The sequence below is a fragment of the Misgurnus anguillicaudatus genome, chromosome 25 (assembly GCF_027580225.2).
Source record: "Misgurnus anguillicaudatus chromosome 25, ASM2758022v2, whole genome shotgun sequence".
In the NCBI taxonomy this organism is placed as follows: domain Eukaryota; kingdom Metazoa; phylum Chordata; class Actinopteri; order Cypriniformes; family Cobitidae; genus Misgurnus; species Misgurnus anguillicaudatus.
The window spans coordinates 13,917,293-13,942,760 of NC_073361.2; the positions used below are offsets into that span (position 1 = coordinate 13,917,293).

A 25,468-nucleotide genomic window follows, 5' to 3' on the forward strand; every position below is an offset into this window, starting at 1 on the left:
GCGCTGTCGTCCCAGCAGCCGCGGTTTAGAGGGAAAGGATCCATTTGTCAACGGTGCTCGGGAGCGCTCCCACTCTCTCGCTGCCCTGCAGTTTGGCGGCTACTTGCCGAAGTCATTGTCTGAGGAGAGGCAGGACATTACTCACTGCTGAGAGAGAGAGAGGGAGAGACCAGGGGCCTGGGTTTATGAAGACCGACTGGGTTTATGAATGGAGAATCCGTTTGCATACTGACAGCCAGCCACTGTGACGACAAGCACAAATAGCCCATGTAGTTAGAGATGACAGCAATGATTGTCTATAAAAACACTGTAGATTTGACTTATTTAGATGATAAAATTTGCATGATCTGGGATTTCATTTTTTTCCAAAACAGAACAGGTGTCATTGTCACAGTTCAATTTTGAGATCTGTGTTAAAGGGATAGTTACCCAAAAATGAAAATTCACTCTCATGTTGTTACAAACCTTTATACATTTCTTTGTTCTCATGAACACAAAGGAAGATATTTTTTGTAACCAAACTGATCAGTCTCACTGACTTCTATAGTATTCTTCTTATTCTACTATGGAAGTCAATGGGGCCTTGATCAGTTTGGTTACAAACATTTCTCAAAATATCTTTCTTCGTGTTCATCATACCGAAGAAATTTATTTAGGGTTGTAACAACAGAATGAGTACACAATGAATTTTCATGTTTGGTAAACTATCCCTTTAACATGACAAAAATACACACATTGCAATGAATATGTTCGTCCGATGACCCCCATCCACGTATTTACTCGAGTAGACAAAATTGAGAAAATGCCTTTCCATGGTGACAACAGGGCTCTTTGTACAAGATCCTGGAAAGTCCGATGTCCACAATATGAGAAACAAAGACAAACCGTGAAACATAAAGTGGGTGGGACACGTGTGAGGGGGCTGCACATTTTGGAGGGAAAAAGAAAAGAAGAATAAAAATCATAGAGCTCAGTGTGCAAGCTCCCAAAAGCTGATTTCACAAAGATATCCAAGACACATGTTTCTACCGCCCTGCATTTCAAGCATGCGTGTACAAATGCCCACCTGTGTGAGTTATTTCATGCATATAAAGTGGATTTGCGTGGAGCACATTTTTCGTTTGGTTTGTATTTCAGTGTGTACAGACATTAAATAAATGAATGCGTAACAGAATATGCACAGTAATTTTTTAAAAGCGGGCAGCTGGATGTAGCCAAAGCCTCCTGACATACTTACATTAGATGTGAATCACAAAGGCTTGAAAAACCCTCAGATGCCTGGAAATGTGTGTGCGCTTGTTATGTGTCGGCATGTGTGCTGACGCTGTATTCGCGGGGTACTTCCGCATACAAAGGGGTCTTCTTAGCTTTAAGAATTATTTATGTTGTTTGGCTTTTTGTGCTACAGTCTAAGCACTTGTCACCTCCTATTAGACTGAATGACTTTACTGAACTCAGCCGAGATCTTTCCAACCCATCTTACTGAATCTTTCTCTCTTTCTACTGCTGAGATAGCATCTTAGGTCTCCAAGAGACTTCACTTCGCTGACTTTATTATGTCTTGATGGTTCAAACGTGTGGAGCTTTCAAAGATCATGTGAGGTTTTCATACAGTAGGTTGAAATGCTTAGTAGGTGATTCAAAAATGTAGCTTACATTTTTTTATGTGTAGGGGTAGTGTGATAAAATTTGTCTACTATCTTTGCATCTTTTAAATTATATAAATAACCATAGAGATGTGATGTAATCGGGCAAAGACTCCCCCAAACCAGACTTCATTTGTATGTTATTGTAAACATGAGATCCTATTGAATTTTTGCTTGAGCTGCGAGTAATTTACATAGTGATAGTGACTCCATGGGACTTGGATTTTACCATTTTACCAAATCAGTAATAGTTCTCAATTCATATATGATATTTAGTAATTCAGGACAAGAGCAAGGGCATGAACAGTGAGATTGGCTGGTTAACACTGGTTAAATTGTATGCATCCCTGAAAGTGACATATGTTAATGGCACTGTTATTGGTAGTGCGTTTATATGATTAGAGAGTGAGGGGTCGAGATGAGAGTCGAGCCGGAGTGATTTGTCTTCTCGCGCAGCGAAAGGAGATCAATGCAAAGTGCCTCTCGTACACTCAACAAGCCATGTAAACTCATTAACTCCCAGAGACCTGTCCCTGTTTTTACATACACACACAGACGCCAACACGACACAGCAGCTGAATTACGAGTGTGAGATTAGGTTAATGTGTTAATGAGTGGGTGTCTGTGTTTTTCTAATTTGATTGGGTCAAAGTGTGTGTAGAGAAATCGGTTTGCATGAGTGTGTGTAAGAGATAGTTGGGATGAATGGGTTTCTATCATTGCACAGATGTTTTGCACACCTGTTGGTGACTGATAGAGTAATTTCGTGGCGTGCTGGGTAGTGCATGTTCAGATGCTGCTGTTTGCTACTTATGTGTGTGATTTCTGCATCACCAGACAGATTTGCAAAAAATATGATGGTTTTCAAAGTACCAAATTTCCAAAGCACTCTTGTTATTGTTAAGACAAATTAGATAGTCCGACCCCAATGTCAACATCATGCATTCAACATTACGCACTTCAGCAAAAAAATCTTTGTAATTTTACTTTTCATAAAGACTCCATATGAATTGTGAATTGGTATGATTAAATATTCCACTTTTCATAAAAAAGTTCTGATAATTTAGGGTGGCCATACGTGCCATTCTTGCCGGACACGTCCTGGCCAGGATTTTGGGTGCATCTTCCGGAAGTCATATTTGTTGACCGCATACGTCATAGAGGATTATTATTATTATTACAGAAAGCAGCCGTTACATTTTAAGGTAAGAATGAACCTACGATTGTATGTCTTATGTTTTTAACTGAATGGCGTATGCAGTCAACAAGTACGACTTCTGGAAGACGCACCAAAATCCTGGCCAGGACGTGTCCAGGAAGAATGGCACGTATGGTCACCCTAGATAATTTACTCACCCCCATGTCATTCAAGATGTTTATGTCTTTCTTTGTTTAGTCGAGAAGAAATTACATTTTTTGAGGAAAACATTCCAGGAATTTTATAGTGGACTGTAGTTTACAGTTTCAATGCAGTTTAAAATTGCAGTTTCAATGCAGCTTCATAGGGCTCTAAACGATCCTAACCAAGGCATAAGGGCCTTCTTATCTAGAAAAACGATCAGCATTTTCTCCATAAAAATAAAAAAGTACTTTTTAACCACAACTTCTCGTCATGCACCAGCCTTGTGATGCACCAGGGTGACCTTACGTATTACGGAATCACGTTAAAAGGCCACGTAGGACGTATGCGAAACTACGGCACCAGTGTTTACAAGTGTGGTGAAAGAGGAGCGTTCCGATGTTGTTATATGTGGAATGATACTAATTATTGTCTTTGTGTCAGTTTAGTGTTTAAAATGGTCCGCAAGTGTGCGTTTCACATATGTTATGTGTGACCTTTTTACCCAAAAATGATGATCATTTAGCTAGATAAGACATCGGTTGGGATCGTTTAGAGACCTTTGAAGCTGCATTGAAACTGCAATTTTAAAGCAACATCAAAGAGGTTTTTTTACCTTAAAATAACGTTTCCAAAAAAGTTTTAGTCCACTTGAAACAGGGTGAACGGCACTTTCACATTCGCTTTGCAGCCCTCTATCGGCCAAAACCGCACTAAAGAAGTTTCCAACTGTCGGGTCGCGGTCCTGTAGTTCGAGTGAAAACTACAAAAACTTGCTTTACGGCAAGTTACAATCCAATCAGAGCCAGCTTTGCTGCAGTAGCCTAAATTATTTACGACAGTGGTAATGGACAATTCCGCTTTCAACCTGTAGGGGGAGCAAAGAGCAAAAACTCTTTAGTGTTGCTTTAAACTGCATTGAAACTGTAACTTGTTGAGATCAACTAATGGCCACTATATAGAGAAAAATCCTAGAATGTTTTCCTCAAAGAACTTTAATTCTTCTTGACTAAACAAAGCAAAGCACAAACATCCTGGATGACATGGGGGGAGTAAATTATAGGAATTTATTTTTATGAAAGTGGAATAATCCTCAAAAACTCTCACTGTAAGAGTAAATCACATGGACTTAGTGTAAAGGCAAAGCTCACATTTTGATAAATAATAGTAACCACACAGTTTACGGTAGCCATTGACTTCCATAGTAGGAAAAAGCAAAAAATGGGCATCACAGTTGCTCTGTGGGTAGCATGGTGCCTTACAGCAAGAAGGTCCCCGGTTCGAGCCTAAATCAGATGGCCTTTCTGTGTGGAGGTTGGATGTTCTCCCTGTGTCAGTGTGGATTTATGCCGGGTACTCCGGTTTCCTCCCACAGGCCAATAACATGCAAGTTAGTTGAATTAGAGTTAGGTGTGTGGATCAACTTGTGTATGGATTAACCAGTTCTCGCCATGAATATAGCCATACAGTATATGCTGGAATGGTGTGAAGAATAAATAAACAAACAAAATGCAAATACTATGGAAATCAATGGGTACCATGAACTGTATGAGTGAATGAGCATTACCATGAGTGTGAGTGAATGATGAATTTTTATCGGGGAAAGCAATGGATTAGTGTGAAAGTTTGCTGTAAAAGTTCCTACTTTTAATACATCTCACTGCACAAAAAGCTGTATATTTGTTTTTGGGAGTCTATGTGTGCGAGAACTAGTATGGTGGTTTGGGTGAGGAGGATGAAGGAAATGTATTGCAGTGGATGCTGTGTTAGAACACAGATGAAGCCAGACGCAGAATCTGCCTCTACGCCGCTGCTCGTGTCTTCTGTGTACCTGCAGATGGAAGATGTTTCTGAGTGTGTGTGGTGAAACAGGCAGCTGTTAGAAGTTTCTAGATCTCCCTCTGAGCCTGCCTCCCAGGCGCGTCTGTCCCACAACTTACTCTTCTTCTCTCTATTGCATTCAACAGCTTTATTTGCTGCTGGTTTACAGAGGAATACACAAACTCTCATACACAATTAAATTCAGTGCATGAAGCCACATACTCTTTTACCTGCAGCTACAGAGAGTGAATAAACTTCACTCTTTCACACACGCAATCCTGTCTAGCTGTTTATTATGTTAAATTTCAGTTGCGTGCGGATGTATTAAACGAAACAAACTTTACTGTAAAACAAACGTTCTCTAGGACGTACATTGTTGGTTCAGGGATTCAAACTTTTATAATGTATGAAAATGTGTCACACTGACTTAGCTCAGTTTAGCTCTATAGGTGTATGAAGAGGTCAGATGCAAAAGTTGCTTTAAAAAACTCAGCTGGACAACTGAAATTCAAGTCCCATGAGCAGCCCCATTTTCTTGCACTTAGAGGACTTTGCTGAAAAACTGACTTGTAATTGTAAAATGTAATATGTAGCCTAAGAGATCCATTGCATTTTGTCGCAATGCGCACGCGTCGAATGTCTGCATACACGTATAAGTCAAATAAAAGATGCTTTGTGTTCGACTGTGCGCGTACGTTCGAGTACATACTTTGGACTATTGTACATATAAGTTGCTAAACCCCACATCCGTCAAAATTGAGATAAATGATATTAACCGAATGCTGTTTGTATGTAATATAAGTTCATCAAATACTTTCGCTTCAAATCCCATTCTTAGGCCATTCAAAAATACTGGTTTGTCGGCAGAATACATTGGCACAAAATTCTTCAGCAAAGTCCTCTAAGTGCACGAAAAATTAAATGAACACCAATGTGCTCATGGGACTTGGATTTCAGTTGTCCAGCTTAGTTTTTTTTTTTACTACCCATTGAAGGAGGTTTACCAAATATATTAGGATATTGGACGAATTTTTGAGCGTTTTATCTTATTAAGAAAGTGAACAGTGACTGGAGAAATGCATGTACTTAGAGGGTTTTGCAGTGAAAGACAGTCAAATTTGTTAAAGTGCACCTATTTCATTGCTAAAAACAATGCTATGTGTATTTGGTATAATACAATGCGTTTATGTGGTTTATGGTTAAAAACACATTATTTTTTACATACCGTACATTATTGTAGCTCCAGATTTCCCTCTTTTCCTGAAACACACTGATTCATGTGATTGGTCTGAATAGCTCTAATGTCAGTCGGAAATGTGACGCTCAGTACCATGTTTGAAAGATTAGGTCACAATGCAATGCTAACAGGAGTTAATTTACACGCTGTAAGTCCGAAGCGGGAGGAATTATAATAATGTCGGTGTTTACTACATCACCAATCCCAGGAAGTAAACTGTTGCCTACAATCCGTGTGTTTGTTGTAGTCCAAAAAAAAGATATTTATGTCGGAGACGATAACTCGTGCCATCGTTTATTTTGGTGTTTGTACATTTTGCATATCGTACTGAATAATTAGTGAACCTATACTTAAGAGTCTAATAAAATAGTTTTTACAAGAAAACATTTTTTCAGAAGGTTTGACATTTGAGCCCTTCATATTATATATTAACTAGAACTATATTATATATTCCAGAGACCATTTATCACTTAATACAATACACTTTTTCTCTGTGTCCAACCATCCATCTTTCAGAATTTCGATAACTTTATCTGCCCTGCTTTTCATAGGTTGGTTACCGTTTTTCACTTCTCCGCCACTGTCTTTATCTTTGTTCAAACTAATGCATTCCTTTCGTTTGACCTTTCCTCTCTCCCCTCTGCTCTCATTCATCCATCTTTTACTCTCTCTCTATCTCACTTTCATTTCTTCATTTTGTATTCAGCCCTCTATGGGACCCTCACCCCCCTCCATTTTTTAGAGTTGTATACTGCAGCATGACTTCATCTAGTCTAATTTCTGGGTTGTAATAAGCTGTAAATGACGAGGCTGCCGAGGTCTGTATAGGAATTAATAAGGACTTATAGAGCATGCCTGTGGGGGCAGCAGCCTGTCTTTAAGTAAACATTATGACTTCTCCAGGGGGGCTGTTTAGAGGGGAGGGGGCTGTGGGATTGGGGTCTGGCTTGATGAATCGTGAAGCTATGGGATAATTTGCTCTCTGATTCTACACCAGTGGGGCTAATAAGAGCTTTCTGCTTCATTTGTCTGTTTGGAAAAGCAAGCAAATGTTTATGTATGTGTGTGTACTGTACTTATGAATTGTGCATGTGTGAATTTCAGTTTGATGAGCAACTGAAACATAGTGAACGTAATATTGTGATAAATTATATCGCAAATGAGTTTCTTTATAAAATCCTGATTGCAGTGAGATAAAATTGAGACTTTTGCTTGTTTAGTGTTTCAAAAGAAATCTGTTTACATGTATGCTTTTATCTGAAGCGTGTACTTGAATGTACGCGCACAGTTAAAAACAAAGCATTGTTTATTTTAGTGGTTCTCAAACTTTTTCACCGTGCAGCCTCCCTTATGTATGGTGCATCCCTTCATGGCCCCCGCAAAGAAAATTTATGACATAAAACATTCCAAAACTTAACATTTCAATTAAATAAAACATATTAAATTATACAATGTATGTTGGCTAATAACCTTATTTTTCTGATGTTTAATTACACAGAAATTATGATAAATTAATGTATTTTATAAAAAGTCATTAAACTGGGGTGGGGCCCCCCTGGTACCATCTCAGGGCCCCCCAGTGGGCCACGGCCCCCAGTTTGAGAACCACAGGTTCATTTGAATGCACAGGTTCAATGCAATGCATCTCCTTGGCTACATTCTCCTGTACGTGCAATGTATGCGTTTCAAAAATACGGCAATGCACACTGCACATACAGTACGCGCACACTCGCCAGAGGACTAAAATTGTGTCACGCACACTGTCCTCGGACCCTCGCGGACACGTAAAAATGAACCATACTTCGGCCTTTACAGTCTATTACAAGTAATGAGAAAAACGCGATACATTGCTTTATGATGTAATAAATTATATGCTGTACAATAATCTATTTAAATTATAATAAAATATATGTAAAAAAAAATTATTATGTAATCAGCATACACGTTTTACATTCTTTCTAGAAAACAATAGCGTCACTTTCTGTCACGCCAGTCTCTTTGCTATCTGTGTCGACTTTAAACTTTGACTATACGTAACTTTAAAAAAATCATTGAGTTATTGCAAACCATTGCGAGATGCACAGTTTTTAGTTTTATTAGTTTTAATATAGATTATGGGCAAAGATTAATCACGATTAATACAAATACAAAATAAAAGTGATATTTTTGCATAATATATGTGTGTGTTCTGTGTATAATTATTATGTATATTTACCCACACACACATATACATATATTCATTTCAGAAATGTTTTATTTATATATATATATATATATATATATATATATATATATATATATATATATATATATATATATATATATATATATATATATATATATATATATATATATATATATAAAAAAAATATTAATAAATATATATACACAGGTAAAAGTTCCTTAAATACATACATGAATGTGTGTGTATTTATATATACATAATAATTACACACAGGACACTTAATTACATGTCAGAAACTACTATTAATTGTTGAGATTTTGAAGAGAACCGTTTGAGATCTTTTTCAAAATTTCTGACTATATATATATATATATATATATATATATATATATATATATATATATATATATATATATATATATATATATATATATATATATATATATATATATATATATATATAAATATATATATATATATAAATATATATATATATATATATATATATATATATATATATATATATATATATATATATATATATATATATATATATATATACCAATGAACCAATGAGTAATAAAATGTTCTTCTGTGTAAGATTATCTGTTGCTGTATAGCCACAGTAGAGCAGTTTGATGCAGTTATATTATATGGAGGTCTGTAACTGTAAGTGAGCCAGTGTTTTGAGGTGAACAGTACCTGTTGTGAGTTTGTGAGGTACTGGGATGTGACAGGTACTGAGGTCTGCTCCAGGCCCCTAGGGAGATGAGTGCAAGACCCCCCCTAAAAGCCATAGCAGCCTCACCACAGCTACGTTTGATCTCAGTCAATGCAAGCATTGTGTGTGTATGAGATGGAGAGAAGGAGCGAAAGATGGGCTGGCTGGATGCTTTGCATCAGCAAAGGAAACCCTCTTTCTCTTCAGCTACTTGAACTTCACATTCACACACCACCAAACGCAAATACATACACACAAACAGTAAATGGAGATTGAGAGGGAATCTCTTTTCCCCCACACTTAAGTGTGCTCATCAGTATTGAGTACGGCATGTTGACTGCGATTGTGTGGCATGCAGGTACTAAAATATTACAGTACATTTTACTGTCGCTTGATATTGTAATTTTGCACATTTCTGAACTATTCAGCACAGTTCGGGAGTTTAGTCAGTGGGACGGAATGAGCAAAAAGTTTTTTTTTCCGACGCCATACTCTGTAAATCAAATATAGACCAGCTTTTAATAAACTTTGCATACCAGTAATTTTAATTAATTGTTATTGAAACCCAACATGACACATTTTTGTACAACTGTTAAAGAGAGAAATGTTATTATTCAGATATTGCAGAGTTCAGCTTGGATGCAGTTTAGCTTCTTTACCAGGTGTCTCGGTTTCATTACAAACCCTTCAGGCGTTCACCTTGTTTTCTGTTCACTTGTCCGTGCACTCGACCCCGGATGAGATTTCAGGAGTTTAGTGGCTTTCAGGCGAATAGCTGAACTTGCATTTTCCTCTTTTCATTTGTCTAAGAAAATAAAGCATGCAAGCATCAGACATGAGCTCTGTGGCACAGCGTGGAAATGAGTCTTGTCAGGAGCGTTTGCGAGACGACTACACAACAGAAACTTCTCCGCTCTAGGGGGAAGTAAAGGAGAAAAAAGCCGCTCCTTCATTTCATCGCCTCTTTTGGGTCCCTTGTTCTCGTTGTCTCGGCTCTCTCTCCGTCTCAGATTACAAACCAATACAAATAAACAAACAAGGAGGCTAATAAGCCAAGGAGCCGGAGCTCACTAGAGGTTTGGTATTGTCGCGCGTTCTTTATACCGTTCTTATCTACTGAGCAGCAAGCGCAAAAGAGAAACCGTGTATGCATTAAGATTACATCGTTGTGCGCTTGTTACTTAGGAACGTGAGGCGCAGTGGGCTCAATCGGCGGTGGAAGTCATTTGCAGTCCTTTTCCGCGTACTGTAAAGCATCTTAAGTGGAAAAGGTTGTGCGACACACCGCTTTAAAGGAGAGACGAAAGCTAATCGTATTAGTTTACTGTGCTCAATGCTCACCATGCCGCTGGGACGAGGGCTCGTCCTTGAAACAAACCATTTTCCTCCATCACCTTTCTTCTCTCCTGCTTCAATATCATTACATATTTTAAGGAAGTAGGCAAGCCTAAACCTAAATGTTTTTTGGGATAATGGTTTGCAAGGATAGCTGACTGCAGGGAGAGCTGGAGAAGTCATATAAAAACACTGAGGCCTATTTGTCATAGGACAAAAATGTGGATATGACCACAAAATGAGTCATCAATACTTCTGCTCCATGTTTCCCAGAAAAAGATTTATATCCATTATATCAAAAGCAAATATCTTATCAAAATATGCTATAAACAAAGAAGTTAGGCTATGTGCTTACAAAAGAAGATTGCTTCTGGACGTCCATTGTAAGGGCGTTCTGTTGTCAATGTGTTTTCTGTCCCGCCTGAAAGAAAGTTACATAGATTATACTTAACTGTTTAGTCAGCATGTAAATATAGTACACACACATATATATATATAGACACATACAGTATTCACCACCTTTAATAATGGTGCCTATAGTATATAATAATGGTATACACAATGATATAAGTGTAAGGGAAGCCACAAAGCAGATCTGTAGCAATCTTCACCACAAATCCTCACCCAGTTTTACACCCAAAACCCTTCATTTTCAAAACCAAAGCTCAAAATCTGTCATACATCTATGTCAACAAATTATTTTTCTTTGGATAAGTGTTTTGGGTTTTCTGCTTACTATAGGAGTGGATGGTGACCGTCACTTTAAGCTTCATGAGGACTTAAAAGTGTTAAACAAATAACTCCAGTCCACACATGCTGTATATTTAAAGTGTCCTAAAAGCATACAAAAGAGTATGGGGTTATATAAGGGGCATGTACAAAAGGCGTTTACGCCTGCGGCCGGCGTATGTTTTTAATTGTTTCCAATCGAAGCACCGCACTTTTCAAAAACACCATGAGCTTTCTCAGCGTTTTTCCACACCCACTAAATGCCCAGAGTTGAAAATGTTCAACTTTGGGTAAAACGCTCAGCTCGTCAATGTCACTTTTCACTCAGCCATCCAATCTCAGTGGAGGAGGGGCGGGACAAATACTACAACAACCAACCGGGGCATCGACTGACAAACAAAACAGAAGTATGATAGCAACCAAAGCGTTTAGCTAAAGAAATGCTGGCAATGCCCACAGTTGGCCTCTGCCTGGCATTTTCAGATGCGTTTAAACGCTCTGGTGTACATGCCCTCTAGAGCCCGACCGATAAAGGATTTTGAAGGCTGATGCTGATACAAATGTTTGTTGGTTTTAAAATCCGATATTCCGATATATCGGCCGATGTATTTTGTCTTTTTTTATTTCAGAAACGCACAACAAAACATTAACAGATTTCCCTAACATTAGTTATTTGTAGTTTATTTAAGAAAATTTTTCTTTTATTGTCACAACAGAACAGAGGAAAATCAAAATATATTAAAGTTCTGATAAATAAAATGTATAAAAATACAAACTTAAGATATAAAACGTAAAGGCCTTGAACAAAAACACAAAAACAACAACAACCAAATCAAAGTTACCAGTTTTAAAAGACTTGGTTCATAAATATAACTTTGAATAGGACTGGGGACAAATTCTGTTAAGTTCTGATAAATAACAACATGGTTGAAGGCTGTTTCGTCCGGTTTTTTAATATTCATTTATCGGCAATTATGAATGCCGATACTGATAGTTTGGAAAACGCGTAATATCGGCCGATAATATCGGTCGGGCTCTAATGCCCACTAAGGGTTTGAACCTTGAAAGATTTTCTGGTTACTATGGACGTGGATGTTGGATGGTGACCACCTTGATCACCATCTACCCCCACACAACTCCTTTTTTAAAAAAACATGAGGGTTAGTAAATAATGACTAATGAAATAATAATGAAATAATGTTTTGTTATTGGGTGAACTATTCATTTAACTACCGTAATCCCTTGAATAATGTTATAGTCATGACTTTGTCACTGACTTTGGAGTTGTTGTACACTAAAATCCCCTGTACCCTCTTAAAAATATGCATAAAGGGGTTCTTTGCGGTGATGCCTTGAAAGAACATAGAAGAACTTTGAATTAATAGTAACATATTATGAAAATCTGACTTTTTCCATCTTTAAGTGCTATACTTGGGTACCCAGTGCTTCTATCAACCTAGAAAATGTGAAAAAGATCAACCCAGTAATTTAGTTTTGGTAAACCATTCTCTGCAAGCATGTGAAAAAATAGGTAATTGAAATTTGTCTCCCCCTGTGATGTCAGAAGGGGATTTTATTATAACAATACCACCCCTTAATCTGCACTATCCAACCACGACACTGCCATTTATCGCAGAGATCAGCTCATTTGCATTTTAAAGGACACACCCAAAATGGCCTTACACCTACAAAATGGCAATTTTAATATGCTATAATAAATCATCTACATGGTATTTTGAGCTAAAACTTTACATTGACACTCTGGTGACACCAAAGATTTATTTGACATCTTGTGAAATGTCCCCTTTAAAGTTTTTTTTAAGATATATTTTTATAAACAAGCCCTGTATCACATATACCCAATATGCCCATAATCTGTTTATATGACAGATTTAAACCCTAATCCTCTCACCTGCACACAAGAGACCATGAATCCAATCCTAAATCCCACAATATAGACGTATGCAGGTATAAGAAGCATGCAAAACCTTTGAAGGGAACTTGTTTACAGCATGGTGAAAAGAAACACCTCAAGTTAACAAATGTAAATTTTGATTAAGCCAAGTCGGAAGTGTATTTCAGTTATGTGACTTTGATGTACATTTACATCTGACTTTCAACTCTCCGCTTTTGTCATCAGAGCGTATAATTTATGTTAAATTGATTTGCTTAATGTGCTTAAAATTAGACTTTTTTCTTTGGAGAAGGTTGAATTGCAGTATTTTAAAACCTGGTTAATCGCTTCTCTTTTTGTGAGAAAGGATTATGACCCGGCACACAGACAGAAACACTCTTTATTTTTCCTACAGCTAATAGGGTGTGTGACTCTATCAGTACAAGAAATAAGCATTAATATAAGAATTTGTATTTATTTTAGGGAAACAACTGCAAAAACAGCCGTTTTAATGCATTCTGTTGTAATGTTCCTCAATTCATAGCATTTATATACCAGACTTTAATATCCTCACAACACATTCAAGCTATAAGCGTACCTGTGTGTTTCATGCTTAACATAATAAGCATTGTGTTATTAGTCCCTTTCACACATACAGTCTTTACTGGTAATTTACTGGTAAATTGCAGTTAACATGTCATGTGTGAACAGAACCTTTCCGGTAAATCAGTGCTCCCAATTTACCAGTAAGACAGGTTGTAAGATTACCAGTAATTTACCGGTAAGCGCTGTGTGTGAACGAAAAAAAAAGCATTACCGGCATTTAGAACGGACGATGTCAGACCGCGCTGACAGATCGGGCCAATCAGAAAGTCTTTTATACAGGTGACGCGGTTTCCCCCAGACTGTTTACGGACGTTTCCACACACATGTTGCTTAAAAGTTGAGCACACCTGAAGTTAACATCCACATTTCTTCACCAAAGTTGTTTAAAACAGCTTACCATCTAATTGCCAAATTGCCGACGTCCTTAGCTTACCATCTGTGAAGCCTAATGTGCAAACGCGCAGGTTCCGTTTGACGCCGCCTAACGCAATGTTGTTTGGTCACGAGCAACTTCGCGACCGTTTGCCACAGATGTGAAAACAACAAAATATGGACCGTGGATATTAAGTCATAACCCGCCGTTCACAAATACGACACGGACGGAGCTCGCCGGCCGCGCGCCACAGGTAACTTCCGCTTTCTCTCCGAGTTTACCGGTATTTTGATACTGATGTGTGAATGATGTCTTACTGGTAAAAAGACGGAACATCACTGCATGTGTGAACAGCACATTTTTGTATTTACTGGTAAATTCATTCTGGTAAATTCATGGTAATTTACCAGAATTACTGTGTGAAAGAGGCTATTGACTTACACACTGTACACCTGCATGTAATAATGCAAGTTGAATTTCGCCAACACAGTTACAATGCAGATAAACACAGGAGCAGTAATGAACAAATTAGCATGAATAAGATCACTTTAGTTTCTCATTTGTTTCTTCTCCAGACAGCCATTGGATTAAATTTACAGTAAATTGAGATTTGGCCAAGTTTCTAACTTCTCAGATTTTACTCCTTAAAAATATACCCTATATATCTTGTTCCTTCTCTAGAGTTACAAAACACATCTCCACTTTGCGCAAATTGTGACCAAGACAGATTTCAAATATTTTAAATTCTGTGCTCCTGTATAGCTCAGTGGTAAAGCTTTGTGTTAGCAGCACAAAAGATCATTGGTTCAAGCCCAGGGAACACACATATGCATGTCTTTAAATGCACTGTAAAGCCTGTAGTATAATCTGTTTTTTGCACATACGCGAGCGTACGCTCACAGTCTAATGCACAAACTTGCAAAGAATACTGAACTCCTCTGATGACAAAAATTGTTTCACGCGCACTCTACACGGACCCCAGTATGCATAAAAAATTGACCATACTTCGGTCTTACAGTGATAGTTTACCCACAAATGAAAATTCTGTCATCATTTACTCACTGTCATGTTGTTACAAACCTGTATACTTTTCTTTGTTCTGATGAACACAAAGAAAGATATTCTGATTAATGTTTGTAACCAAACCATTTGTGAGGCACATTCACTTCCATAGTAGGAAAAAAGAATGCTATGGAAGTGAGTGGGGCTCACAAACGGTTTGATTTCGAACATTCCTCAAAATATCTTCCTTCGGGTTCAGCAGAACAGAGACATTTTTAATAAAAGCGCCTGCCAGATGCATAAATGTACATTTATTCAAAGACCATTTTTTTTGTGATTTACTATAGCGTTGTAACTACATGTTCACTATAGCAATATTATACTTTTGTATGTATCAACTATTAGTGGTTAAACAGATCACAGTCTGGACTACGGTTCGGCACGTACAAATTAATTCATATTATATAGTTTATCAAGTATTTTTTGCACAAGTGTTTAAGCCTTAAGGGCTCGTTATAGTTGTGCGTAGGTCCTACGGCGTAGCCGCGACAGCGTAGGTTCCGCGTTGGTTTTCATTTATACTTTTACGTCGTCGTACGCGTGCAAACACACGCGTAGACCACTGGTAGGCCGTATCCACGCGTGTAACCACAGTGGCAAGGCGACCATCAAAGAAGAAGAAGCTTGGCAAGTTAACCCACAAACGAAGAAGAAACAGCAACTTGTGTATGATTTGAGAAGACCAGCAATGATGGAAGTAAATAAACAGCGACTTTTGTTGCAGTTTGAGTTAAATCATTCCTCAAATTGGCCCATCTTTGTTTTCACCGTCGCAAACAGAAATACCTATGATGGAGTTTTTTACCTTACGGGAGGGGCTTTGGTGGACCAATCACAGCGCTTGCAGTCCACATAGAACTTACGCGCTGTTAAAAGTTTTCCGAGGTGCACGTCAGGCTACGCACAGGCTACACATAACATACGCCGTAGCGCTTACGCACGACTATAAATAAGGCTTTACAAATGTTAACATTCAAACAATAGTAAACAAGTCAAGTTCAAGAAGACACTGAGCAGTTTTCCGTGCACACACTCATGCGCATGCGCACATAATGACCCACACATTCAAAGTGTGTGCACAAACACTCAAAAGGCTTTAAACAGCAACCTCTGATCAATGCAATGATCTAAGGATGAATTTACATTTATCATCAACGCTGGATATAAGAAAGATTAGAAGAAAGACAAGGTGAAAGTATAACTAAAGGAGTGTTGTTTATGGGGGAAGGGTGGAGTTGGGTGAAGAACAAGGGGTTTCTGAACACCTGTGGGATTAGACGGCACAGAGCAGGTCAATGGGATTATGGGTGAAAAGGTCCAAGTCTTAATTGGTGAAGTTGAACGGCTGGCCGCCCCATAGAGCACACAAAAGAAACTTCAGCCATGCTTGAATGGACCCAAGCTTGCTGTATTTGCTTGTCCACAGGAATGTGTAAATCCCAATTTCTCTCCAAACCTTCATCTACTTAGTCCATATCTTCAGTTTACCTTGTTTTATGACTCGTTTTCTTTCACCTTTTCCATTTTTGGTAAATTGGGGATGATGAAGTGAACTGTGCAATTCAGACATTTTCACACTGACAAACCAGCTACAAGTCAAAAGCAGCTTGATGAAAGTGTCGAGGGAGTCTGTGTCTGTCTATCTCTTTTTAGTTCTCTTTACCTTTGCTCCCCTGTTAGATGTGCTGTAATGTGAGTCAGACGTTTGGGAGTTTTTTCTCTTTCGTGACACAGATTTCCAAAGTGCCAGCATGACTATGAACTTAAAAGAACTGCCTGACCAGACACTCCTTTCTGTCAACTTTTATTTATCTCAATTAATAAATCAAAAGCAAACGTTTCTTTGCGGGAAAAACAAACAACCACGAAATGAAATCAGAACTCTTGATAATTGCATGCTTGTTGTTCCATTTTTTTCTTTTTGGTAAACCAGGATTGGTAGCAGATGTTGTGTTGAGCTGAAAGTGAACACACAGACTCAAGTGGTTGTGGAAAAAAAGCCCCTAAACAAACAAAGCTAACTGTGTTTGTCTGCACCCCCCTCCTCTTTCATTCAGCATGGTTACACCTCTCCTCTGGAGATTCAAGCACTCCAAAGTTGAATAGCTGTGTTGTAAACCTCAGACAGCTACTTTCATATTACTCTTGTAAGCGACTCCTGTCAGAGACTTAGAAATAGACAATTAGAAATATTGTTCGGTAATTAAAACACTTTCATTACATAAACGTTACAATTGATCCCAACAGACATACAGACTTTAGATTTCCATCAATTAGAGCTCTTTCATAAACTCTCGAAGGCAGAATTTGTGATATTATTTCTTTAAAGTGAAAACAAATTGACCTACAGAAATAAATGAATCTAAAAATGCTGTGTTATTGTCAATTCAACATTGGGTCAAAATGGGACAAACCCTACCCATTGTATAATAATGTAACCTATGCTGGGTTGTTTCAAATAGAAACAACTATTGTTGGGTCAAATAAAAACATTTTCTGGGTTAATTTTACCCAACAGCTGGGTTCGTCCCAGCCCTCGGTTGAAAATAACGCAGCATATGTAGAGTCATTTTATGACTGTTTTCTGTACAGAGTTGTAGAAAGGAAAGTCCAGTAAGAGATAAGACCCCAAAATCGATGTATGAATGAATGCACAAGGGCCGATAATAGATGTTATTTGGGTAATTATTGGTGCATTATTTTTCTTTTTATTAACCTAATGTCACACAAAAAAGTTGCCTGTTACTCCCACCATTGACCTCTGCCCTCGTCTTTACATGATCCCGCAGGCATCCTGTCTTGATGAGGTACTGAGGAATGCTCAGTCGTCATGGAAACCCAGTCCCAGACCAGTTCTGCAGTGGAGAAGAAGAAGAAGGTGGAGAGTATCTTAGCCACCAAGAGCACTTCCACCCGTACAGACATCAGTGAGAAGGCTGTGGCCTCCAGCACTACCTCGAACGGTACATCTTTTGCGACTTCTCTGTACTTCAAACTTCTGTTCTTCTATTCGATTTCTCTGAATTGTTTTGCATTGTTAAAGTTGCTGTGTGTAACACTTTTTCTAGTTTATGTATGCAAAAACAATTATTAAACCATATGCATTTTTTTTCCCATGAAGAATAAACACTGTAGCTCTATCGAAATATTGCTCAGAACGTATACCAGTCTGAGCTAGTAACATTAGCTGCTTGGCCTACCATTGGCAGATGGGAAACATGAAACCTGCTGAAAAATAGCCAAAAGTTTTGCGCAAATAATGCTGTTTCAAAATGCCATAGAAGAACCATTTTTGGCTAAATGGTTTCATAAAGAACCTTTACCATCCAAAGAACCTTTCTTTTACAAAAAAGCTTTTTAGATTGTAAAAAGAAATGGTTCTTTGTGGAACCAAAAATGGTTCTTCTATGGCATCACGGTGATATGAGAATCCTTAAAGGGATACTTCAGCCATATATCAAAATTACCCCATGATTTACTCACCCTCAAGCAATTTGAGATACATACACTATTGGGGGTAACACATTACAAGTAACGTGCATTATGTAATAATATAACTTTTCTGAAGTAATGAGTAAAGTAACTCATTACTTTATAACTGTACATATTACTTATTACATGTTACTTTTCAGTTTAATTAATTTGATGTAAAAAAACAATGTACTGCATTAAACTGAACGTATTAATGTAGATTTACGCACTCTATGCGTAAGCGCCTGAGCGGGAACAGTTTGAGTCAGAAACGGAGATGGCAGGCCAGAGCTTGACATTTTTGCGATGGAAATATGCAATTTCTGAATGCAGAACTTCTCAGTCGTAAAACCACCTGCAAGGCCTGAAAGAGATCAAGCCTCAGCCAAGTAAGAAAAAGAAACGCAAAAGTAACTTAAAAGTAACATAAGCATTACTTTCCATAAGAAGTAACTAAGTAACGCAATTAATTACTTTTTTGGGGAGTAACTTAATATTGTAATGCGTTACTTTTAAAAGTAACTTTCCCCAATACTGAATACATATATCCATCATCTTTCTGATGAACACATTTAGTAAATGTCCTTGCTCTATCGAGCTTTATAATGGTAGAAAACAGGGATCAGGGAACGACTTCTGACTTTAAACCTCAAAAAGTGCTTCCATCCTTCAAAGAGGTACTCCACATGGCTCCTAGGGGTTAATAAAGTTCTTTTGAAGTTCATCTAAAGACGGTTGGATTGGTTTTAGTAACAGGCCGATTTGTGATGGTCTATAATGGACTACAAGCTCTAGCGATTTGTTCCAAGATGGTCAACCAGGCTGAAACTACATGCACTGGGTGGTTGTCCAGCATTTTACTCTAACTTGCACTCCTAAAAATAAATGTGCTGAAATGGTTTTTCACAGCAATGTCATTTTTGTTTCCCCAAAGACCATTCAGTCAAAGGTTCTTAAAAGAAGCATTTCTATCCTACCTTTTAATGGATCCTTTTCTTCTTCAAACTTTTGTAAAACAAAAAAGCTTCTGTGGATGTTGCAGTTTCTTATGGCACTATACAGCTCAACAAGGAACCTTTAATTTTAGGAGTGCAGACAAGCCGGAAACCATTTAAAATGAGTTTCCATCTTTAAAGTTGAGTTTCCAGCAATGGTGTTTTTTATATTCTTCTACAATCTTCTATATTCTTTTTACAATTCTTCTTCTCCATCGAGTTTAGTAACACTTCTACAATAATATGTCGTGGATGTGTTCGAGTGTGTGTCCTGGTTGATGAGTGGTCGGTTTGTACCACTCCATATGAAAGCCTCTGGTGATATGGCAGGAAGTCAGCATAAGAATTTCCTTTTTTGTGAAGGAGGGCACTGTTAATTGCTCTTATGAGCTCTCTCTCCTCTCAATCTTTTCCTTGCTCTCTCACTGTTATTCATTCCCAGATGGCCAGCTCTCTTTCATTAATTAGAGGCGGAGGGGCAGGGGTTTGGGGGGGGTTAGAGATGGGGATAGAGCGGTACTGTTGTGGAAAAAGCATGGATGTAATTTGGCTTACTGATTGTGGATTTTTCTCTGTAATGCGAGGGTAATTACTCCTCCGAACAACATAAGGTTTGTCTTAGAAAGTTTGCTGCAGTGATCATCTGGCCCGGGATTCAGTCCCACACTCATGGGAGAGACCCGGGGGGTTGACTTTCAAATGAATACCATCACCCTCAACATGCCACAGGACTCGCAAATGGTTTATGACATAGAAGGGCATCCACAGTGCGTTTTAACATGTTTCTGATATTCAAATAACCAAGTTATGATGGATTACATCAGATTTCAGTGGTCACGAAATGCACCTTCAGGTCTTCACAGCTACAGTGGTAGAGCATGACACTATTGACGCTTTTCTATTGCATAGTGCCCCACAGTTTGTTTTGGGTCAGGTCGGGTCAGCAAACCTCACTTTGGCTTGGTTAGCTTTTCCATCGAGTTTAGTAACACTTCGCAGTGGGAGGGATTATAGGCGTGTCGTTATATTTGCGCTGCCTACTGCTGTGACATCATACAAGTGAGAGCGTCGTTGTACATTCCCATACATTTATTTATTTCTCAGTTCGCCACAAAATTTAAATTGACCACCACAAATAGATGTTTGCACATCGCGTTTATCACTACCCCGGTCTCACATGACAGTTTCTGTACAAACACTCGTGGCATCAGTCGACGCGCTCCGCTGAGCCTCATTTAAGTGGCATTTAAGCATATATGCGAACGTGCGTGTCGCGAATGTGCCGCCACAAACTGCAAGTCTGGAAAAAATGCTTTGGTGTTTGTGATTCACAACCTGTGGATGTTTTTCATCGCTAAAAGGGAGTTTGGGAACTTACAGCAAAGCACAGATGACAACAAGTTTAGCGCAAGCTAATCTTGCTAATCTTTTACATTATAGCGATAACGCTAGTAGTGATGATTCTCTCAGACCAATCAGTGATCTACAGTGTTTTCGCGCCACGTTTTGGTATCAGCTCGGGTCACTTGGAACTCCGACCAAGGTGGTACCAAAAAAAAGTATGGGTACTACGAACTGCACCCAGTAGAAAGCTGACCCAAACCGTGGGGTACTATGCAATAGAAAAGCGCCATGAAAATGCCAAGGTCATGAGTTTAGTACCCAGTGAACACACATCGAATAAAATGTTTGAATGTTTTAAGTTATGTTTCATCAAGCATGTCTCAGATGTTTCTCCTAAAATTCCTTAGAAGCAATAAAAACTGAAATGCAAGACAGTTGTTTACATATAAAAAAAAAATGCAGCTATAACACTGATTTAAAGTTTATATTTTTAATCATTTTAAAATATTCGAAATATTTGACTTTGGTGTCTGACCAAGCATTGCATTTGAGACACCGAGTTTTTTAAAGAAAGGATTTCTCCATTGGCTTATTGTCATTGCTGTGTAAAATAAACAACTGAGACCTCGATGAGATTTAATTTCTGATTTTTATTTGTTGAATTGCACTGTTTGGCTTTGTTTTGTAGAAGTTGTGTTTTAAAGAAAAAACGTAAATTGACAGACAGATGTTAGAAAGTTTTCATCTTCTCATAAGCTATGGTTCAAGTGCGCAGCCCTGACCGCAAGCTCTCAACAGAACCGTAATGAGCTATCCATCACAACAGCCCTAGACCTGCTCTCTAAAGGGTTTTACCACAGCCATAAGATAGCTTACACATTCCTGGTGTGGTTATAATTACCCTGCATTCTCTTGGTCTCCCAATACTCATAACCTCTTATCTGATGTAACCTAAACCCCCGTCAACTTTAACCCGTGTCGCCCGGACCGCCCCCTCAAGACTAACAAAAGGCAATTGTAAAGAGCCCAACAGTGGCATTGGCTGATTGTCCCACCTCTTTTACAGTTCCTGGATCAGCCATGATCCTGGATCATGCCGTGGTGGTGCATTATTAGCCTTTTGGATAAAGATCGTAACTGATCCTAGATCAGGCTAGGCACATCCTCGCAATGTGCGAAAGGGAAAACCCCAAATATTACAGTGAGAATTTGAAGGAGAGGAGATTTAGACAAAGGAAGATAAAGTACAGGCTTGATAAAGTGAACAATTTTAAGAAAGAGCAGCTTGTAAGAGATTAAATAAATCCAAAAGTTTAAATAAAGTTCAATTTAATCCGAAATTGAACGATTGGTAATGTACGTTAAACGAATAAAATACACATTTGTTGTTAAGTGATACCTTTTCCTTTACCCCAATACTTTTCTTTCTTAGCTCTGTCCCAAAAGTTTCTGAAAAAGTTTAGGCGCGGTGTGTAATTGTGCAGGCTTGGTAGGGAGCATTCCCACATGGTTAGCTAAAGACTGGCGCAGGCCCGCGCGCCATTCATTTGTGGACCCGCTCCCCCGGCCTGACAGCTCAAAGGAACCGACTGTGCCACCACAATGGCCTGATTGGTCCTCTTTGGAAGGGGCAAAGGAAGGGGGGAGTCCCTCCTCCTCAACTCACATCATTTGCTAGGCAGGTGGACCACTAAGTCTCCTGATTCTATTGTTGCTGCCTGGACCGTGAGAGGGAGAGAGAGAAAGAGAGAAAGAAGGAGGGAGAGGGATGTTCATGCGCTTGGACTGAATAAACCCAGTCGTCATGGGATAATTTGTTAATTAAAAAGGAGCAAAAAGGCACCTGCCATTCAAAGAGAGAAAGAGATAGGTAGAGAGAAAGATACTGACAGGACTGTTGGTTTCTTGAACTTTTTATGGATGAAATGAACGAGATTGAAGGAAGTATGAAAAACAGAGCGAGGGAAAAGGAGGGAAGAGAGTTTGGAGTTTTGCCAGGAAAGTATATAGCATGTTTCGCAAATAGCCATGTTACTTCATGACCTGCTCACAAATAATCATGGATTTGTTTACAAGTCTTCCAAGTTTTAAGGACACTTTTTATACAAAGTATTAAAATGGTTTGATTTGATGTCTTTATGCAGTTATGGAAAGTTTTAATGTATATGATAAATAAATTCACAGCAATCCATTACACATGTTAATGACTGAAGCCGTATTACTGTTCTTGAAACGCATATATGCATACAACTCATTTGTGGTATCTAGTCCTTTTCCAACTTATTTGTTTTTGAAACTTTACTTGGTGTGGGCATTATCCACTGGTTTTAGCTGGTTTTGGGTTTGAGACCAGGACTTTTTAAGGGCCGATTTGCAGCCGATCTTCCTGGCTTGTTGTTCTGTGGTGAAAACAGATGGAACGGTTCCAGATTGGGTGATGGTATCTTGTTTCAGATCTTACAACAGAAGCAGATTTTCTTTTCTTTTTTGATTATACAGTGTGCCAATGTCGGGGCAGTTTCTGGGACAGGGTTTAGACTAATCCAGGACTAGGCTATATGTTAGTTATATTGTTACATAAAAACATTACTTTTGTGCATTTCGAGACCAAACAATGGCACCGATATATGTTAAGATATGTCAGTGCAAGATGTTTTTAAATTAAGGCAGATCAAACATGCATTTTAGTGACTAGGATAAGTCCTGTCCGGAAAACCACCCTGTGACCAAGAGCACAGTTTAGCCTGAATGTATTTCGAGATTGCCGAAAAGCAATAATAGCACTTAACAGAGAAAAGACAGACCCATGAAAAGAATAAAAAGGGCAGAAAGAGCGAGATTCAAAGGCATCGTCCTTCTTTTTAGGCAGGCATTTAAATGATCAACAGCAAATAGAGGCAAATGTCATCTGACAGAAATAAAGTTCCTGTTAGCAGCGCGGCCAGAAAGTAATTTACAGATAGTCTGTCCAGGCCCATCTTTGTGGCGCGCAGATAAGGGTTCATTTCAGCAGGCGGATAGCAGCCACTCTTCCTCGCTCGCCCTATTCTGCGACACCTGTGATAACAGCTTGTGGAGTCTAATTGAAAATGGGGCCTCAAAATGGATTTTCTCTTTTCCTCTTCCTTTCTCTCTCCTTCTCAGAAGCGTTCATTATGACGAGCCTTTCATTTCTCGTCCCGTCCGACCTGCCCCCCCTCTGCTCTGTGTAGGGCTGTTACACTAACGGGAATTATTGAATGGACGTGTGTGTGCATGGGGTGGGTAATTCCGGTATTCCCGGGAGGGAGGGTTTGGTAAATGTGCTGCGGGATCATTTTTCACGCTGGTGTCACCACGGTGACGGCTGTATGATCCGTCTTATTAATGAAATCATTGATCACTTGATGGGACTCATAATCAACCGTTTCGACACTCTGTCCTGCTGTTCTGCACCTCCCTTATGCTCCTGTCATTCCTCTCTCTTGGAAACACGTAAACATCAGTGTAAATGTTTCTGTAATGTTCATTTGTTAATTTTGTTAGCACATGGAAAGCGATAATATTTAGACAAAGGCACAAAATTTACTAGTGATTCACATTTATTTTGTTTGTTCAGTGTTTCATTTAGTTTTAAGAAAGGAACTTTTTAAGGATTTAACATAATATGCATAAGTATTTCTTTATTTAAGATGTAGATTTTTGTTTAAAGCACAAACTGTGTGCAGTGCGCAAGTTTAATACTGAGGGTTAAAAGTTTGTGTAAAGAATCAAATTAAAGATTTTTGTCTATACTCCAGTATAATATATTAACAATTCTTGTATTCTTAATATTGTTCTCATATACAAAAACACACATAAAAGCGATGTCATAGGAAAATAATTTTTGATTCCCTAAAAAGCAAATATTTCTTTCTTACCCTTTTATACTTACATTTTTTATACACCTGTGGATGTTTAAGGTTCTTCTTAGAACCATGCAGTCATTTTTGGGATCTTAATTTTTAAGAGTACATACACACACACCTCTAAAACTTTTATGCTCTTAGTGTCCCTCTACTCCACGCCGCCTCTGCCCCTCTCTTCTGGTATTCTGGCTCGGCTCATAGAGAATGCAGCTGAAATTCTTTAGCATTGTCTGGGTCACGGTCCTGTAGCTCCGGCGGGGGACATAATGGGGAGGGGAGGATGACTGTATCCCTGCAGCCCAGACAGAGTCTCTCCTTGCTGGCCTCGAGTCTGCCAGTATCCTCCTGGCTGCGGCTCTGTAGCTCATTTCCTGAAGCAGCAGGGAGACGGCCAGGCGGCTGGCAGAGGGTGACGTCTTTTTGGGGCCTCGGGACAGGGATTAGCTTGGGCCCTGCTGGTACAGAGGTGGAGAGGCCCTCGGCGACCCCTGCCCTTCACACGCAAACACATACACACGCATTCTCATTTCAAATGATCCTGGATTTGGTACGACCTCGGATTCAGAGAGCAGTGCTGTGGAGAAAACTCATGCTCAGATGTTTCTCATAAACTCAATGATGAGCTGCAGGGGTTCAGGATTTGTGTCTGGAATAGAAAGCGAGGGACCCTGGGAAGAAGTTACTTAAATTGAGTGGTATTGTTTTTCGCTGTAGGAGTCTCTCCAGGAATAGACCTCTATTGCATGCTATAAAACTTAAAAAAAGTAAAGGTACTTATCTTGCACATTCTGTTTTTTTCCTCCCTTTATTTACCTCCGCACCT

The 25,468-nt window shown here is 38.8% G+C and overlaps 1 protein-coding gene across 2 annotated transcripts in view; it reads left to right on the plus strand.

Annotated features, from left to right (window-relative positions):
• gli3 (GLI family zinc finger 3) overlaps nt 1–25,468 on the plus strand; it is a 155,145-nt gene that overhangs the window by 19,665 nt on the left and 110,012 nt on the right. For both annotated transcript variants that reach the window (XM_073863700.1, XM_055181431.2), the window contains one exon: nt 17,738–17,911. In XM_073863700.1, coding sequence (XP_073719801.1) covers nt 17,779–17,911 — 133 coding nt within the window. In that variant the 5' untranslated portion in view covers nt 17,738–17,778. The remainder of the gene's footprint in view (nt 1–17,737; nt 17,912–25,468) is intronic.